Source organism: Anser cygnoides, chromosome 24 (assembly GCF_040182565.1).
Source record: "Anser cygnoides isolate HZ-2024a breed goose chromosome 24, Taihu_goose_T2T_genome, whole genome shotgun sequence".
NCBI lineage: Eukaryota > Metazoa > Chordata > Aves > Anseriformes > Anatidae > Anser > Anser cygnoides.
The window spans coordinates 3,047,398-3,060,521 of record NC_089896.1 but is presented as its reverse complement, the minus strand read 5'-3'; the positions used below and the strand labels follow the sequence as shown (position 1 = coordinate 3,060,521).

Here is a 13,124-nt window from a genome sequence, read left to right as displayed (position 1 = left end):
TGTTGTGCGGCTCCCGCCGTCAGCAGCTCGCTTGTCTGGCGGGGCACCCGCAGCCCTTCCCCAGCACAATTTGAGCTGCGGCTCTCGGCTCAGCTCCTCTGCTCGGTGCCTTCCCTCTGGACAAGACCGTCGAGTCCAAAATCCTGATGATATTCTTAATTCGCTGGCAGTTTTGGTGCTTGCTGCGTGTCTGAGCCCTCCACGAGTCCGTGGCTCTCAGCTGGATGGGGAAGTGTCAGGCTCGGAAGGGCTTCAGCCGGGCGTGAGGCAATTGCACAACTGGGATTCAAATATGAAAAAGGGAAAAATAAGCAGAGCTGCTCCAAAAAAAAACAGGCAGCTGTTAATGAATCTGCATTGCTGGGTGCATACGTGTGCACGCAAACACACGCACTTTGAGTAGGGTAAGGATTATTGGGGGACCTAACTTGTAAAATAAGCAGCGTTAGGACACTAAGATGCGTACCCAAGATCAGTAGCTTGGCCAGAAAGCAGCGTTGGTCTCAGCTGGCTGCAAACACAACGATTTATTTTAATGAGGAGATATTTAACCTGCCGCGTTCTGTTTTCTCCGTCCGCTTTCCCCGACTAAAGGAATATTTCTGTCCTGCACGGCTTGTCGTTATCATTATTTTAATACCGCGGTCTTTAAGAAGTTGTGTGCTATTTGCTGCTGTCTCCTCCGCCGGAGCCTGGCCAGGAGCGTGCCGCGGGCGAGCGTCCCCACGCTGGTGGATTAGGGAAAGCAGCTTCGATCCCCAAAGCTGTGCCCAGGTTTCCCCAGCACACGCCTATGGTCTGCCTGCAAGCCCCTGTGCTTGCACCGGGGCTCTCTTCGGCGTGTTTGGGGACCTCAGGGTTCTCCTGGTTCAGCGTTTAATGCGAAATGAGAGCGGGGAGAACAAAGCAGGGAACAAATGCCCGAGAGAGGAGCGGTGCAGGAGGCAGAGGAGGTCGAGGGCAGCTGAGTGTGAGGGTGGGAGGTGAGTGCTGGTGCTTCTCGTCTGTAGGACAGCCCGCGGGCTCCTGGTCGGGTGCTGTTGGGATGAGCAGCAGAGTTGAGCGTGGCTGGAGAGGATGCTGCTGCGGCGTGCTGCTCAGAAACGAGGGGCCAGGAGCACGATGCTCGGTGCTGGTGCTGCCCCCCTGGTGCACTGCGTTGCGATGAGGGGAACCGAAGAAGTGAAAAAGGCTGCTCCAGAACCTCAGACGTCGCAGTGCCGGTGTTTGTTTGGTGCTGCCCTGGTTTCAAAACCTCCGTGAGGCTCGCTCCTTCCCCTGCAAACCCAGCGAGCTCAGAAGGGAAGGCAGCAGCCGACAAGCAGCCCGTGTAATGTGGGTGCAAAATGTGCCTGGGACTCCGTCCCTGCCGTCGCTCGGAGCAAGCAAAGCTTCCTTTTCCTTCCTGCAGCCTCAAGAAAGCATCCTTGGTGCACGTTTGTGCCGACGGCTGCACCGCCTGCGGGCTGCCGGACCGGTGCCGGAGGCGAGCAAAGCGCGGGGGGGGCGGGGATGCTCGCGGGGGTCCCCAGCAGCGGCAAACACCCGCAGTACCCCGTTATCCTCCTCCACGTGTCTTTAATCAGCGCTCCCCCCTGCCCCCCAGGTGATATTTAATATCCCGCGTGCTATTTCCCATCGCTGGTAGGACAGGCTGCCCGCCGGAGCCCAGCTGCCGTGTCCCTGGAGCTATTAATGCCTCAGGGTACGCGTTGGGCGCAGTAATGCAAAGCAGGACCGAAGGCAGGACCCCCGTGGAATAACGGCCTGGTGGCCCCGTGGGCAGGCAGAAGGTGTCGGCGTAATTATTTTGGGTTCGGCAGCAGGAGCAGGGTAACAAAGTGCCCTCCCGGGGCATCAAAGGGGTTCCTGGCAGCTGAGCAACTGCGATGAAAGCACCCTTGTGCACCTACAGACCGGCTACCAAAAGGCAACGCACCAAAATAACGGAGTTAGACCCCAAAATGCTGTCCCTCCATCCCGAGAGCCAATATTGAGGACGCTGCCTGAAATTGCAGCTTTTCCCCTGCCGACTTGGAACAGCCGCGCCCCCGCTGTGCTGCTCGGGGCAGGCTGCTGGGGTTTTTTTTAGCGCTGTTTTAGGACTTCAGTCGTGCCCGAAAAAGAGGTGAGTGTTTCAGGACAGCTGCCCGTGGGGCTGCGTGTGCGAGGGTGTCCGGGCTGAGCACCTGGAGAGCTGCCGGCGGCGCCGCGTGGGAACCCGGCGGCTCCGATTCAGAGGCTGGAAGCGGCTGTTTGCAAACGCCTTGCCTCAGCTGTGGCACTGGATGTAATTAAGGAATGAAAACTGCCGCACACCCCCTAATTAAGGGGATTAAAACCGAAAGCTGTCTGATTTCACTGCCGGCTGGAAAAAAAAAAAAAAACAAACAACAAACAAACAGTGGCGGAGATGGCTGCGAGGCCAAGGCTCCGGCACGGGTCTGCCGCAGCCACGCCGAGTGCCGAAAGGAGAGGCTCCGGGGACAGGGGCAGGACTGGGCTGCGCTGTGATTTGTGCCTAACTGGCTCTTGAGCACGGGCGAATGCGGTTCATCACTGCTCCGTGCGCGCTCCCGGGGGGGTTCTCTTCCCGGGGGGGTCCAGGCGGCGCCAGCTGTGCGTGGAAGGGGCCGGTTGTGGCTTTGGGACTGGGGAGGCTCCGGGCACCTCGAGGGCTTTCGCTCTTCCAAGAGCTGTGGAAACACCTCGGTGCCCATTGCCTGACTCGTTCTGGAGCACCTTTTTTCCGTTTATATTTCTTTTGGGGATCGGGGAGGTTTGGGCGGCGACGTCTCCTTTGTACCGGCGTGAACCCCAACGCCGCGGTGCAGCCTCGGGGTGGGTGGGCGTCCCGCTGCCGCCCCCAGCCCCAAAACCCATCGCCAGCCCTCGGAGTGGGGACAACCTGAATTTGTCTCGGTCAAACCGAACCCACGCCTCGAGGCTTTACGGACAGCTTCTGGCTCCTGAATTCCCCCACCTGGTGCCCAGAGGTGCTTCGCTGCTCCGGCTCTGTCCCTCCTGCGTTCCCCGCTGCCCCGTGCTTGCGGCACCGCAGCAGCGGGGAGCTGCCTGGGGCTTGCGTTTCTGCAGCTGTTTGGGTTTTGCTGGGGAACTCCAGGGAGCTTTTTGGTGTTTTTAAAGCTAAGCTTCCACGGTCGTGGAAGTTTTCAAGTGGCAAGAGTCTGGGGTTCTTTCTGCGATGCTGTGCGGAGCGCGCCGCTCGGGGTGCGTGATGGGAACGGCTTTCTCCTCCCTCGTGAGGTTTTCCTGCCCCGTGCGGGGCTGAGCCCTGCAAGGAGAAGACCTCAGAAGAGGTAAAAGGCTGAAGGGTGGCGGCTGCCTGACTCAAAGCCTCTTGCAGCAGCACGGTTCCTGCGGTGCTGTGCACCCACCCAGCGAAACTCAGCCGGGTGAATCTCGCTGGGCGCTGACTCACTCCCTCGGGGCTCGCCACAGCTTTTGTAGCCGTCCCGTCCCCAGGGCTGGGTCGCTCCCCAGCCTCTGGCTCCGGAGCGAAGGTCTTCCTTGGGGCCAGTGCATCCCCTCCGTGCCCCCAAGCATCCCCGGTCCCTGCGTTAAGCTTCACAGGTTAAGCTTCACGGTGTTGGGGGCTTGCTCACGATCGCGGCGAAGCAAATTCTTCGCTGCTCCGTGGTTGTGGTGAACACATGGGGGCAAATTCAGAAATAAACCAAGCCTGGTGGCTCGGGTGCTGCTGCGAGCTTCCAGATTGCTCCGAACAGCAACAAAGCTGCCCCGCTGCTGCTGCTGGTGCTGCCCCTGAGCAGCCCCGGAAAGCCTGGACATGCCTCGCACCGCAGGCTCTCGCTGGGGTAAGGAGCAGCCTCTGCACCGAATGTCTCGGCTCTTTGCAGTGTTGGTGCTGGAAGGAGGAGAAGCAGCGGCTGCTTTACAGGGGAGGAGGTCTCGGAATCAGCTTAGGGTCGCGTCGTGCTGCCTCGTTGAAATACCTTCCCGCCCCGTGGCAGGTGTGGAACAGCGGTGGCGTGAAGCCCGTGCCGAGGACGCTTTCGGGTTGCTTTAGCGGGGCTGGGCAGGAGGCGAGCCCAGAGTGACTCAGGACGTGCCAGCCCTGCTTTCATGCTTGACATTTCTTCTATTTACTCTTACCATGACCAGTTATTCTCCCTTTTAATAAATTTCAGGCGTTCCACGAGGGCGAGGCTTCGGATGGATGCAAAGCGTGCTGCAGAAGGATGCCCGCAGCTCGGGCTGTCCCTGATGTCCCCAGCGTGCCCAAGCTGGGGCCGCATCCATCGTGTCCCTGGTGCTCAGTGCCCGCGGGCAGGTGCACGCCAGGCACTCGCGGGGCTGCGTCAGAGCAGCGTGCGGGTCCCTCTTGGGTTCCAATTATAGCCCCGCTTGGGAAACAACCAAAGGCAAAACGACGCAAGCCGAACGTGTTTTTACCCTGTGCTCGAAGCTGTGAGGAAGGAAAACGAGCCCTGTTATGTTAAACCTCGAGTGTAAATGAGGCACAGTGTGAGTAAACACATCTGTGTTCAGGCAGGGAAGGAAAAAAAAAAAACCCTCATGAATAATGCATGCAAAACCCCCTTCTATTCGCTCGATTGAGATGTATTGCTTATTTCTGTTTAACTGGTGCTTTAGGAAGTGTCGTGCTGCTGGAGGAGGAGGAGGGCTGCTGCCACGTGTGGAGCCGCCTCGGGTGTGCTGTGCCGTTTCTCCGGTGCAAAGTCTGGCTGGGATGGGGTGGAAGTGGGAACAGGGACATCCTAAACCCAGCTGCCGTCACGCACCTCGGTGCTTTTTTTTCGGCCGAGATTTCTGGTGTCAGCCCCGTACCGTGCGTGCCGGGTCCCCCCCGTGGGATGCAGCAGCCTGGGCGCTATCGGCAGGGTGCAGGCGGCGGGTGCTGGAGCTGCCTTGGGTGGGGACGGGTGCTCGGGTCCCTCCCTTCCTCCCCGAGGCCGGGCAGATACCGGCAGCAGCCGCAGAGCCGGGTTTCAGCTCAGCGGCCGCCCCGAGCAGGGCTGGCTGCTTCCTTTGTAGGGTTTGTGGCGCAGCTGGGCGGCTCGCAGAATTGTTTCTGCGCGGGGTTTCTGCCTCGTGCTTGAGGCACAGTGGGGTCGGTTCTGCTTTTGACATCTGTGTAGGGCTGGGAGAGCCCTGAGAGCTGCTCCTCCACGATGGGAGGCAATGCTTGCGTTACACCGGTGCCCGTTCCCAGGTCCCTCTGGTCTGGGTCCAATTGTTCCAATTTCGAGTCAGTTTTAACACCTCCCAAATGGGCATACCCTGCCAAACCCGTTGCCGTTGACCTTACTCAAGGACGTGTCTTCGTCTAAATTTCGGGGTTCGCTGATAAACAAGTCCCCTGAATCCCGTGTGACGTCCAGGTCTGGAGCATCCCGGAGGGTGTTTGAGGGTCCGGGGTCGGTGCTGCGGCTCTGCTCGCTTGTAACGCACTCCTCTAACGCGCCGTTTAGTCAGGTCGTTCCGTAAGCCCGCTATTCAGCTTGACAGAAATGATTTGCTTCCAGCAGATGGTAAGCTACTATTTTTTGCCCTCATTTAAATGGGAAAGCTGTACGGCACCAGAAGATGAAAGAGGGGCACGGCGCTGCCGCCGTGCAGTAGATTACGAGGGCTGGGCTGGTGAGAATTAAATCCGGGCGGTTATAATGGACCATCTGCGTTGTGCCCGTGCCTTCTTCCCCTGCTTGTGGAGCCGGAGCCCGCGGCACCTCGTCCTACTGCTCGGCTGGGAGCGGGGCCGCCCGGGCCGCGGCATCCCTTTTGTTAGCGCCCAGCGTATCGGCACAAGGAGGTGACGCGCGGCGGTTCTGTACGATGCCCGTGCTAATTATTCTCCTAATCAAGTATGATAAAACAAATTTTGCAGACAGTTTTTTATTGCTTGGCTTTGCCAGACCTATTTGTCCCGTAGCCTTCAGTGGCAGCTCCTTGGAGGTTCTGGTTCAAATCTCTAGAGGTATTTACTGGGAGGCATCTGAATTTCTTATTTTATTTGGGGGAAAAAAAGCACACTAAGTCCTCCGCTGCGTTTTCTTAATTGTATTAAAAATAATCTATAGGATGCATTGCTCAAACACGTGTTCTGCTCGCGGTGTCTGCAGTTTCAGTGCACGTCTCCCACCTGAAAATGCCTTTTACACGTGTGTGCCTCTCGCTGCCTGTGCACCAGGTCCCCGGGAGCCGCGTGCTCAGCCTGAGCCCCGTGTCTCACAGCGTGCGGTTCCACCTATTGTGAAATGGGAAAGAACGCACTTAAAAAAAAAAAAAAAAAGCCTGCTGTTGCTGCAACTATTGGATTTTTTTTTTGTCTATTTTTAGCAGAAATTTCTCGCTGAAAATTTATCACCGTCTCCAATTCTCGCCGGAGCAGTAGCGTTCGGTGGAGCCGCACGTTTCTGGGCAGGAAGGTCGAGGCAGCACGGGCACGGTTATCTGGTGCGCAGCATTGCTGCGAAACGGTTCGCCTTCTGAGAAAGGAGTGTGCCCGGGGGCAGGCCTTCTTCTTCTTCTGTCTTTGAAACAGACAAAAACACCCAGGATTAGGTCACAGTTACGGCGGGAGCTATTTTCTTCTGGGCTTGGGAGCAGGAATAAGTTAGGTGTTACTCCTGGTTGGAACAGCAAGCGTGTTGTAGCTTATTTATGTGCCTAGATGCGGGAGGCTGGAGCGCCCTGTCAGGTAAGGACGGTGATAGACGTGTATCTAGCTATTACTGTTTCTCTGAGCCACTGTAACTTGTCACCGAAGGACCCAAACGAGCAGCATCGTTACTTCCAGAGAGCTAACACATCGTCGCCTAATGACGGCTTTCGGGGGGCGAAGTGAGCAGTTTGGCATCCTTGGGGCTGGAAGGCTTTCTCGGCAGGGATCTGTTGAGCAACTCCAAAATGTGCGCGTTAGATAAATTGTCTGCTGTTTGCCTCCAGCACATATGCAGGGTGCTCGCTGTCCTGCGACAAAGACCTAAAGCAGGTGTGAGACCGCAGCTGGACTGCGCTGGGCTAAAATTGTGCTGTAAGGGAGAGCTCTCCTCCCGAGAGATGCCTACGAATTGTGCTGCATTAGGTTGTTGGCCCCGGCCGCAGCCTCACACGTGAGGCCACACTTGCAATCCCACGTGTTTGGGGTCGTTGGGAGGCAGCAAACTCTTATGTGACTAATGCAGAAGCTGCCTCGGCCAGAAAAAGGGCTGGAGGTGAGGGGAAGAGGAAGAAAGGGGAGGTATGAGAGAGTGTGCCCGTGGAAGGGACAGACCCGAACACCGCCTTTGCTCTGCTGGAAGTTTTCTTCTGACATCTGCAAGAGCACGGTGTGGGGCTGGAACTGAGCTCTGATATCCTCTGCTCCCCAAACGCTGCTTAGCATGGGCTCAAACCACGGATATTAGGATCAGGATCAGCAGTTAGGCTTTGTACTCACTTCAAGCCTCAAGTTTATTTTGTTTAAAGGAGAAAAGTGACTCTGCAGGTGAAAGCAAGCTTGCAGAGGCACCATGTGCTCCCTCCAGCGACGCTGCAGGGCCTTGGATAGGAAGCAGGAGGTGAGCTCAGAGGCTGGGGAGGTCAGAGGGTGTCTGGGGGCCAGAAGATCTGCTGTGCGGGGGACAGGAGGTTCATAAAACCTGCTCCGAGTGCCTTTAATTACGTTTTCCTCAGATTGCTTCCTGTTGCTGAGGGCTTCCTGTCTGAAGGAGGATGTTCTCAAACATCAGAATGCTTACACACAAATGCGCACTTGAACGCTTTTCTGAAGCGATATTTACTCAGAAATCTCCAAAGGCAGCATGTACGTTTTGCTGTGCTTTTGCTCATTTCCCCAGCATTAAGTGCCTTCTCTCCGTTAGACTTGTGACAACCCCTCTATTTACAGTCTGTCTGGCTTCAAACCCTCGTCCTCTCCCAAAAACCTCCCCCAAAACCCAGCAGTGACAGGCGTGACGGGGCAGAGCAGCAGGTGAGCAGCGCAGCGATGTGCAATGAGCAGGAGGAGCAGGTCCCTCTGCTGCCGGTATCGCAGAGCTCCTGGGGCTCCTGCGGGGTCTGCACAACTGCCTGGCGGAACAGCAGTGGAAGAAAACGTATTTTTAAAACCTGCTTTTGGTTTGAGTGGGCATGCTTTGTCCAAACAGCGAGCAGAAGAGCAGCAGAGCAGGAACCTGGCTCTTCAGGCCAGCTCTGCTGTGGGTGTCCTGCTACGTAGCGAACGTCTCCGTACTACAAAGGTTGAAGGAATAGGTTTCTTAAGTGGTACGGCCCCTTGGTTATGTGCCTTGCTTACAAATTCCATTTCTTTTGGTCGAAAGCTCGAGAAATCCTTTCTGACCATAAAGCTTCAAAGGGAGAGAAGCAGCGGGCAGCGCGCTCGGGTCATGCCGCAGGACATTCGGCTGCACCCGGTGACTTCTTGGTGCTGGCGGCTCGCTGCCTCCACGAAATGTTTATTGGGAAGGGAAATGCTCCTACGTGCCCGTCGTTGCATCCCCAGCCCAGGGAAGGGGATTTGGCCGAAGGAAGCCGAGCTCTGACGCGATTCCTGGGGGACAGAGGAAAGACGTGGGGATGTTTGTTGGTCCCCAGCGAGTCCCACCTTCCAGCGCCGGGATGAGCGCCGTCCGCAACGCACCGCGGTCGCTGCTTTGAAATCCAAGCAAGTAAACAGGCTTGTTCCAGGAATGTTAGTATTTAAAGGGAGCAAACTACGTCCAGAGGAAGCGTTTGTTTGTGGGCTGTCCCTTCTGTTTGCCGCAGTTGCTGAGGCCTGCTCTTCCAGGTCCCCTCCCTTCGCTCCGGATTTTGCCTTTTTGTTTTTAAGAGAGCAGCGCGCTTCGAGTGTGTGTTTGGATAACGATTCTTACAAATGCGTTTACTCAAACTAAACACAGTGGGAAGTAACTACAAAGCAGGCTGTTTGGGCAGCTGGTGCCCAAGAGAGCTCACCATTTATTGCATGCTCGTGCTGGGGCAGTAACACGGCTGTCCCTACCCATGTGTGCTGGTGCCGTGGTAGCTTTGCCCTCTCCGTTGGCCATGGTGAGTGTTTGTGTTGTCCCATGGGCTCGGGGTGACAAACGTAGCCTGTTATCCCTTGCACTGCCTTGTGACATCTACCCAGTGGTTTTTGGAGGGCTGTTGAGGGTGTGAATTGAATTCCTGGTGCTGTGATGGCAGTGCAACTCGGCAGGCTATCGCTGAGCTGGCGGCGAGCAGCGTGCTCGCCGGGTATCCTACGGCACTGAGAGCTGCGTGAGCCAAGGGTTTGAAGGCCTTCGTGTCTCGTGTGTGATTTGGATGAAATTGCTTTCCCTTCTTGCCGATGTTTCTGGGTTAGTCTCCGCCGTTTCCCCCAGGGGACGAGGCAGCCCAGCGCTGCAGGGCTTTGCCTTCCCAGGCAGCGAGCAGCAGGCGTGACGCAGCCGCTCCGAGGGCGGCGGTGGGAGCCGGCTGGATGCTGTGTCTGCCGTAGCGTTTCGTTTGATTTGGATTTCACAGCTTTCTCGGAGAGCCTGTTCTGCGATAATCTTGCAAAAACAAACTCCTGCAAGACTTCCGCGAAGGGTGACATAACGTCACAGCGGTTTGGAGAATTACCTGCCCGTGCTCTCGCTACACCACGCTGCCGTTTTCCACCGCGCAAAGCGCTGGAGTATGAGAAGTGCTGAAGTGTGGCTTTCCACAGATCTGTGTCTTCGTTCAGCTCAGAGCCGTGGCACGCCTGGGGTTTGGCAGCACCTTTTCCCTTGCAGCATCCCTGGTGCATCAGGTGCACGCGGATGTGCTCAACTGGGGCCACGTGCAGGCTGGCTCCTCTCGTGCCATTTTCTCCCTGCATGTAGAAAGCTGCTGCTTCAGCGCCTTCCGCCTCTCTGGGCTTGGAAAAAATCCCCTTCCCCCAGGAAAGCTCACCGAGGGGAAGATCATGCGTAGGGTTTGGCGCTGAGAAACTGCAGGAAACCTGCAGGAAAGCAGGCTGGGGATGGCCCTGTGGCTCATCCCCAAAGCTGGCTGGTGTGGCAGGCCCGGGGAAGGGGCTTCGGAGATCTCAGAGCCCCTGCTCCAAATCTGACGTGGCTCCAAACTACGCTGCTGGGTGCACAGATCCATCACTGCCGCCTCTTGGGCCCCAGCAGGCTTTCCAAAGGTCCTCCTTACAAAAAAAGAATCCCTGTTAAACTCAGGGAATTTACATGTCTGGAGAAGCACAGCCAGAGCAGGTCCCTAATGCTGCTTTTTTTTATAAACCACAGCTTTAGAAATAGTATTAAGCTTTTGCATTAAACGCAGGGGAAGAGTGCTTCGGAAAGCTGGGAAGGTTTTTTTTTCTAAGCGCTCCGGTTATTTTGGCAATTAGTATGAACTAATTTAAAATTGTCGAATGCAATAATTATGTAGGAGGGTGACATCTCAAAACGTTTCTTAAGTGCGTGTTTTGAGCAAATGTTTGTGCGCTGAGGGCTGGGCTGGGGGATTGGGAGGCATATTGGATTATATGCTATTTGCTCTGCGTAAGCAGTGGCAATTTATTGCTGCAGATACATGTGATGCAACGCGCAAAGATTAGTTCTATCCCCTCTAAAGCATGATTATTTTGGGTCCTCTTTATACCTTAAATAGATACTCCTCTCATGTGATTTCCATCTTTTTGTGTCAACAGCCCAGGCTAAAGTTGAAATAAACATTGCCTCAGCTTAACAGCGCGGCCTCTGAAGAAATCTGCTCTCCATTATGGGGATTGTTTGGAAGCCTTTTAATCTTAAATTTTTCAGATGCTTGACGGTGCAGCGCAAAGGTCTTGTGGATCCCGAAGCCTGCTTGGCTTCGCCGGATCTGTCCCGCGTAGACCAGCGGAGCTGCAGCGGGGCAGCGGTTCTGAGCAGAACCTTTTCCCTGCTTTGTGTCCTTCTTCTTGGTTCCTTGTGAGGTTCTGCGGCCTGTTTTAGGGACGTTGGGAAGAGAGCAATGGCTTACGTTGGTTGAGAAGGGCTACGAAGCTGGTGAGGGCCCTGGAGCACAAGTCCTGTGAGGAGCGGCCGAGGGCACTGGGGGTGTTTGGTCTGGAGAAGAGGAGGCTCAGGGCAGAGCTCATTGCTCTCTGCAGCTGCCTGAAAGGGAGGTGTGGGGAGCTGGGGTCGGCCTCTTCTCACAGGTAACCAGGGATAGGACCAGAGGGAATGGCCTCGAGTTGTGCCAGGGGAGGTTCAGGCTGGAAATGAGGAGACATTTCTTCTCAGAAAGAGCGGTCAGGCGTTGGGACGGGTTGCCCAGGGAGGTGGTGGAGTCACCGTCCCTGGGGGTGTTCAAGGAGAGGTTGGACGTGGTGCCTGGGGACATGGTTAGTGGGTGATGGGGGTGGTAGGGGGACGGTTGGACCAGCTGATCTTGGAGAGCTTTTCCAATCTTAATGATTCCAGGATTTTTGACCTAATAACGACTCTTCTTGGCTGTGTGGGGTTTGTCTCGAGTAGCGGCTTTTCCCTTCCTGTTGCAGTTGTGGAGAAGGATGCTGTAACCCTGCAAGCCCCTATGGGCTGTGTGGGATTTTTGCAGGGCTTGGTAGGAGGAAAATTGTGGGGTCTCATGCGTGTCCTCATCTGCTCCGCTCCCACAGGTGGTGCTGCAACGGGGTGATGGAGCTGGAGCGGGAGAGGGCCTTGGGAAAGCCAAAGGGTGGAAGATGCGTGGGCACCCGCTGTGTGTGGTGGAGATGTTTCTGTCAAAGCAAACCTTAGCAGAATGAGGGATTTGCTTATTTCTAATTGCTTAGGGCTGGGGTCGGCAGGACAGGGTGGTGTGACTGGGGAGCGTGGTGTGTCCATGTGTGCTGCTCGGTCTGGCTGGCTTTATGCCCGCTCCAATGTCGCTGCTGCTTGACACCTTTCGGTGCCTCTCCCACAGCGCCATCATGACAACAGAGAAGAGCCCAGCGGCAGACGCCGAGAGTTCGGAGCAGCAGCAAGCGAAGGAGGAGGAGGAAGGAGCTGCCGAAACACCGAAGGGAGAGGCCTCTCCGGAGGAAGGGGCGCAGCAGGCCGCCGAGGGCCAGAAGCAGAAGGCCTCCGGCGGCGATACGCAGGAGGAGCCGGGCAAGAAGGAGCGCCGTGCCGCCGAGGGCCGCGGCCTCTCCCGCCTCTTCTCCTCGTTTCTCAGGAGGCCCAAGTCTCAGGTGTCCGAAGAGGACAAAGACCCCGATGCGCCCAGAGAGGGCGGAGGTGACCAGAAAGACGCGGGGTTAGGAGCCAGTCCTGATGAAGAGATCCTGGTGAAGGCCCCGATTGCAGCTCCTGAGCCTGAGCTGAAAACCGATCCATCGCTCGATCTCCATTCCTTAAGCAGTGCAGAAACACAGGTAAAACACCCTGCTTGGTGTGGCATGCTTCCTTCTGTTCTCGCGAATGTGTCTTTTTAGACAAAACCATAAAAAAAATCTTACCCTCTGTTAGTAAGCTAGATTAGAAAATCCCATGAGATGCTGAAAGGGCTCGTCATCTCCTTGTGCTGCGTAGCGTGCTTCCGCATCAGACCATACTGCAAAATTCCTATTCCTGAAATTGTAACAACACTTCAAAGCATACATTAAAGTACCCCGTACTGACTCTTTACCCTGCTGAGCATGGAAATTCCCCCAAGAACTTGGATTTGAGTTTGTTATTCACAGCAGAACCGTTTCTCATTTGGGTGTGCTTGGTGTGTACAGAAGGTAGGTCGGTGTTGTGAGGTGGGGATTGCAACAGAAAGTGAACCCGGGGAAGGGTTTTGTGAGCTTCGAGGAGTGTAAACGGGGCATTTCAGGACTTGGTCATCTGCTCAGTCTGGGCTGTTGCTGAGCCTGCCAAATACAAATATTTTCTGCTTATGCATCATGTAGACAGGGATTTTTGCATAGCACGGGTGCTGAGCCCAGCTCTTAGTAGCTTTCTGATTTCTGCTCTTTAAAGCCAGGCTTGTTTTTCATGCAAGATTTAAAATTTTTAAAGCCGGGTAGAAAGTGAGGCAGAGACACCCGTGGTGAGACATTCCCAAAGCAGCAGCTGGTTATTGATTTGGGGGCCTCTGGTTATTGATTTGGCTGGCCTCTCTTACTCCTTGGTGGGCATCTCGGT

General features: G+C 55.8%; 1 protein-coding gene across 33 annotated transcripts in view; it reads left to right on the top strand.

Moving 5' to 3' along the window:
- Nucleotides 1-13,124, top strand: part of EPB41 (erythrocyte membrane protein band 4.1) — an 88,349-nt gene that overhangs the window by 25,017 nt on the left and 50,208 nt on the right. For 19 of the 33 annotated variants that reach the window (XM_066982556.1, XM_066982554.1, XM_066982553.1 and 16 more), the window contains exon 2: nt 11,937-12,370. Coding sequence is in view for 14 of the 33 variants with exons in the window: in XM_048073131.2 (XP_047929088.2) it covers nt 11,927-12,370 (444 nt within the window). In the remaining 19 variants the exon portion in view is untranslated. Of the gene's footprint in view, nt 1-11,919; nt 12,371-13,124 lie in introns of those variants that run through there. The other 14 variants (XM_048073131.2, XM_066982555.1, XM_048073155.2 and 11 more) reach the window with 1 other exon arrangement.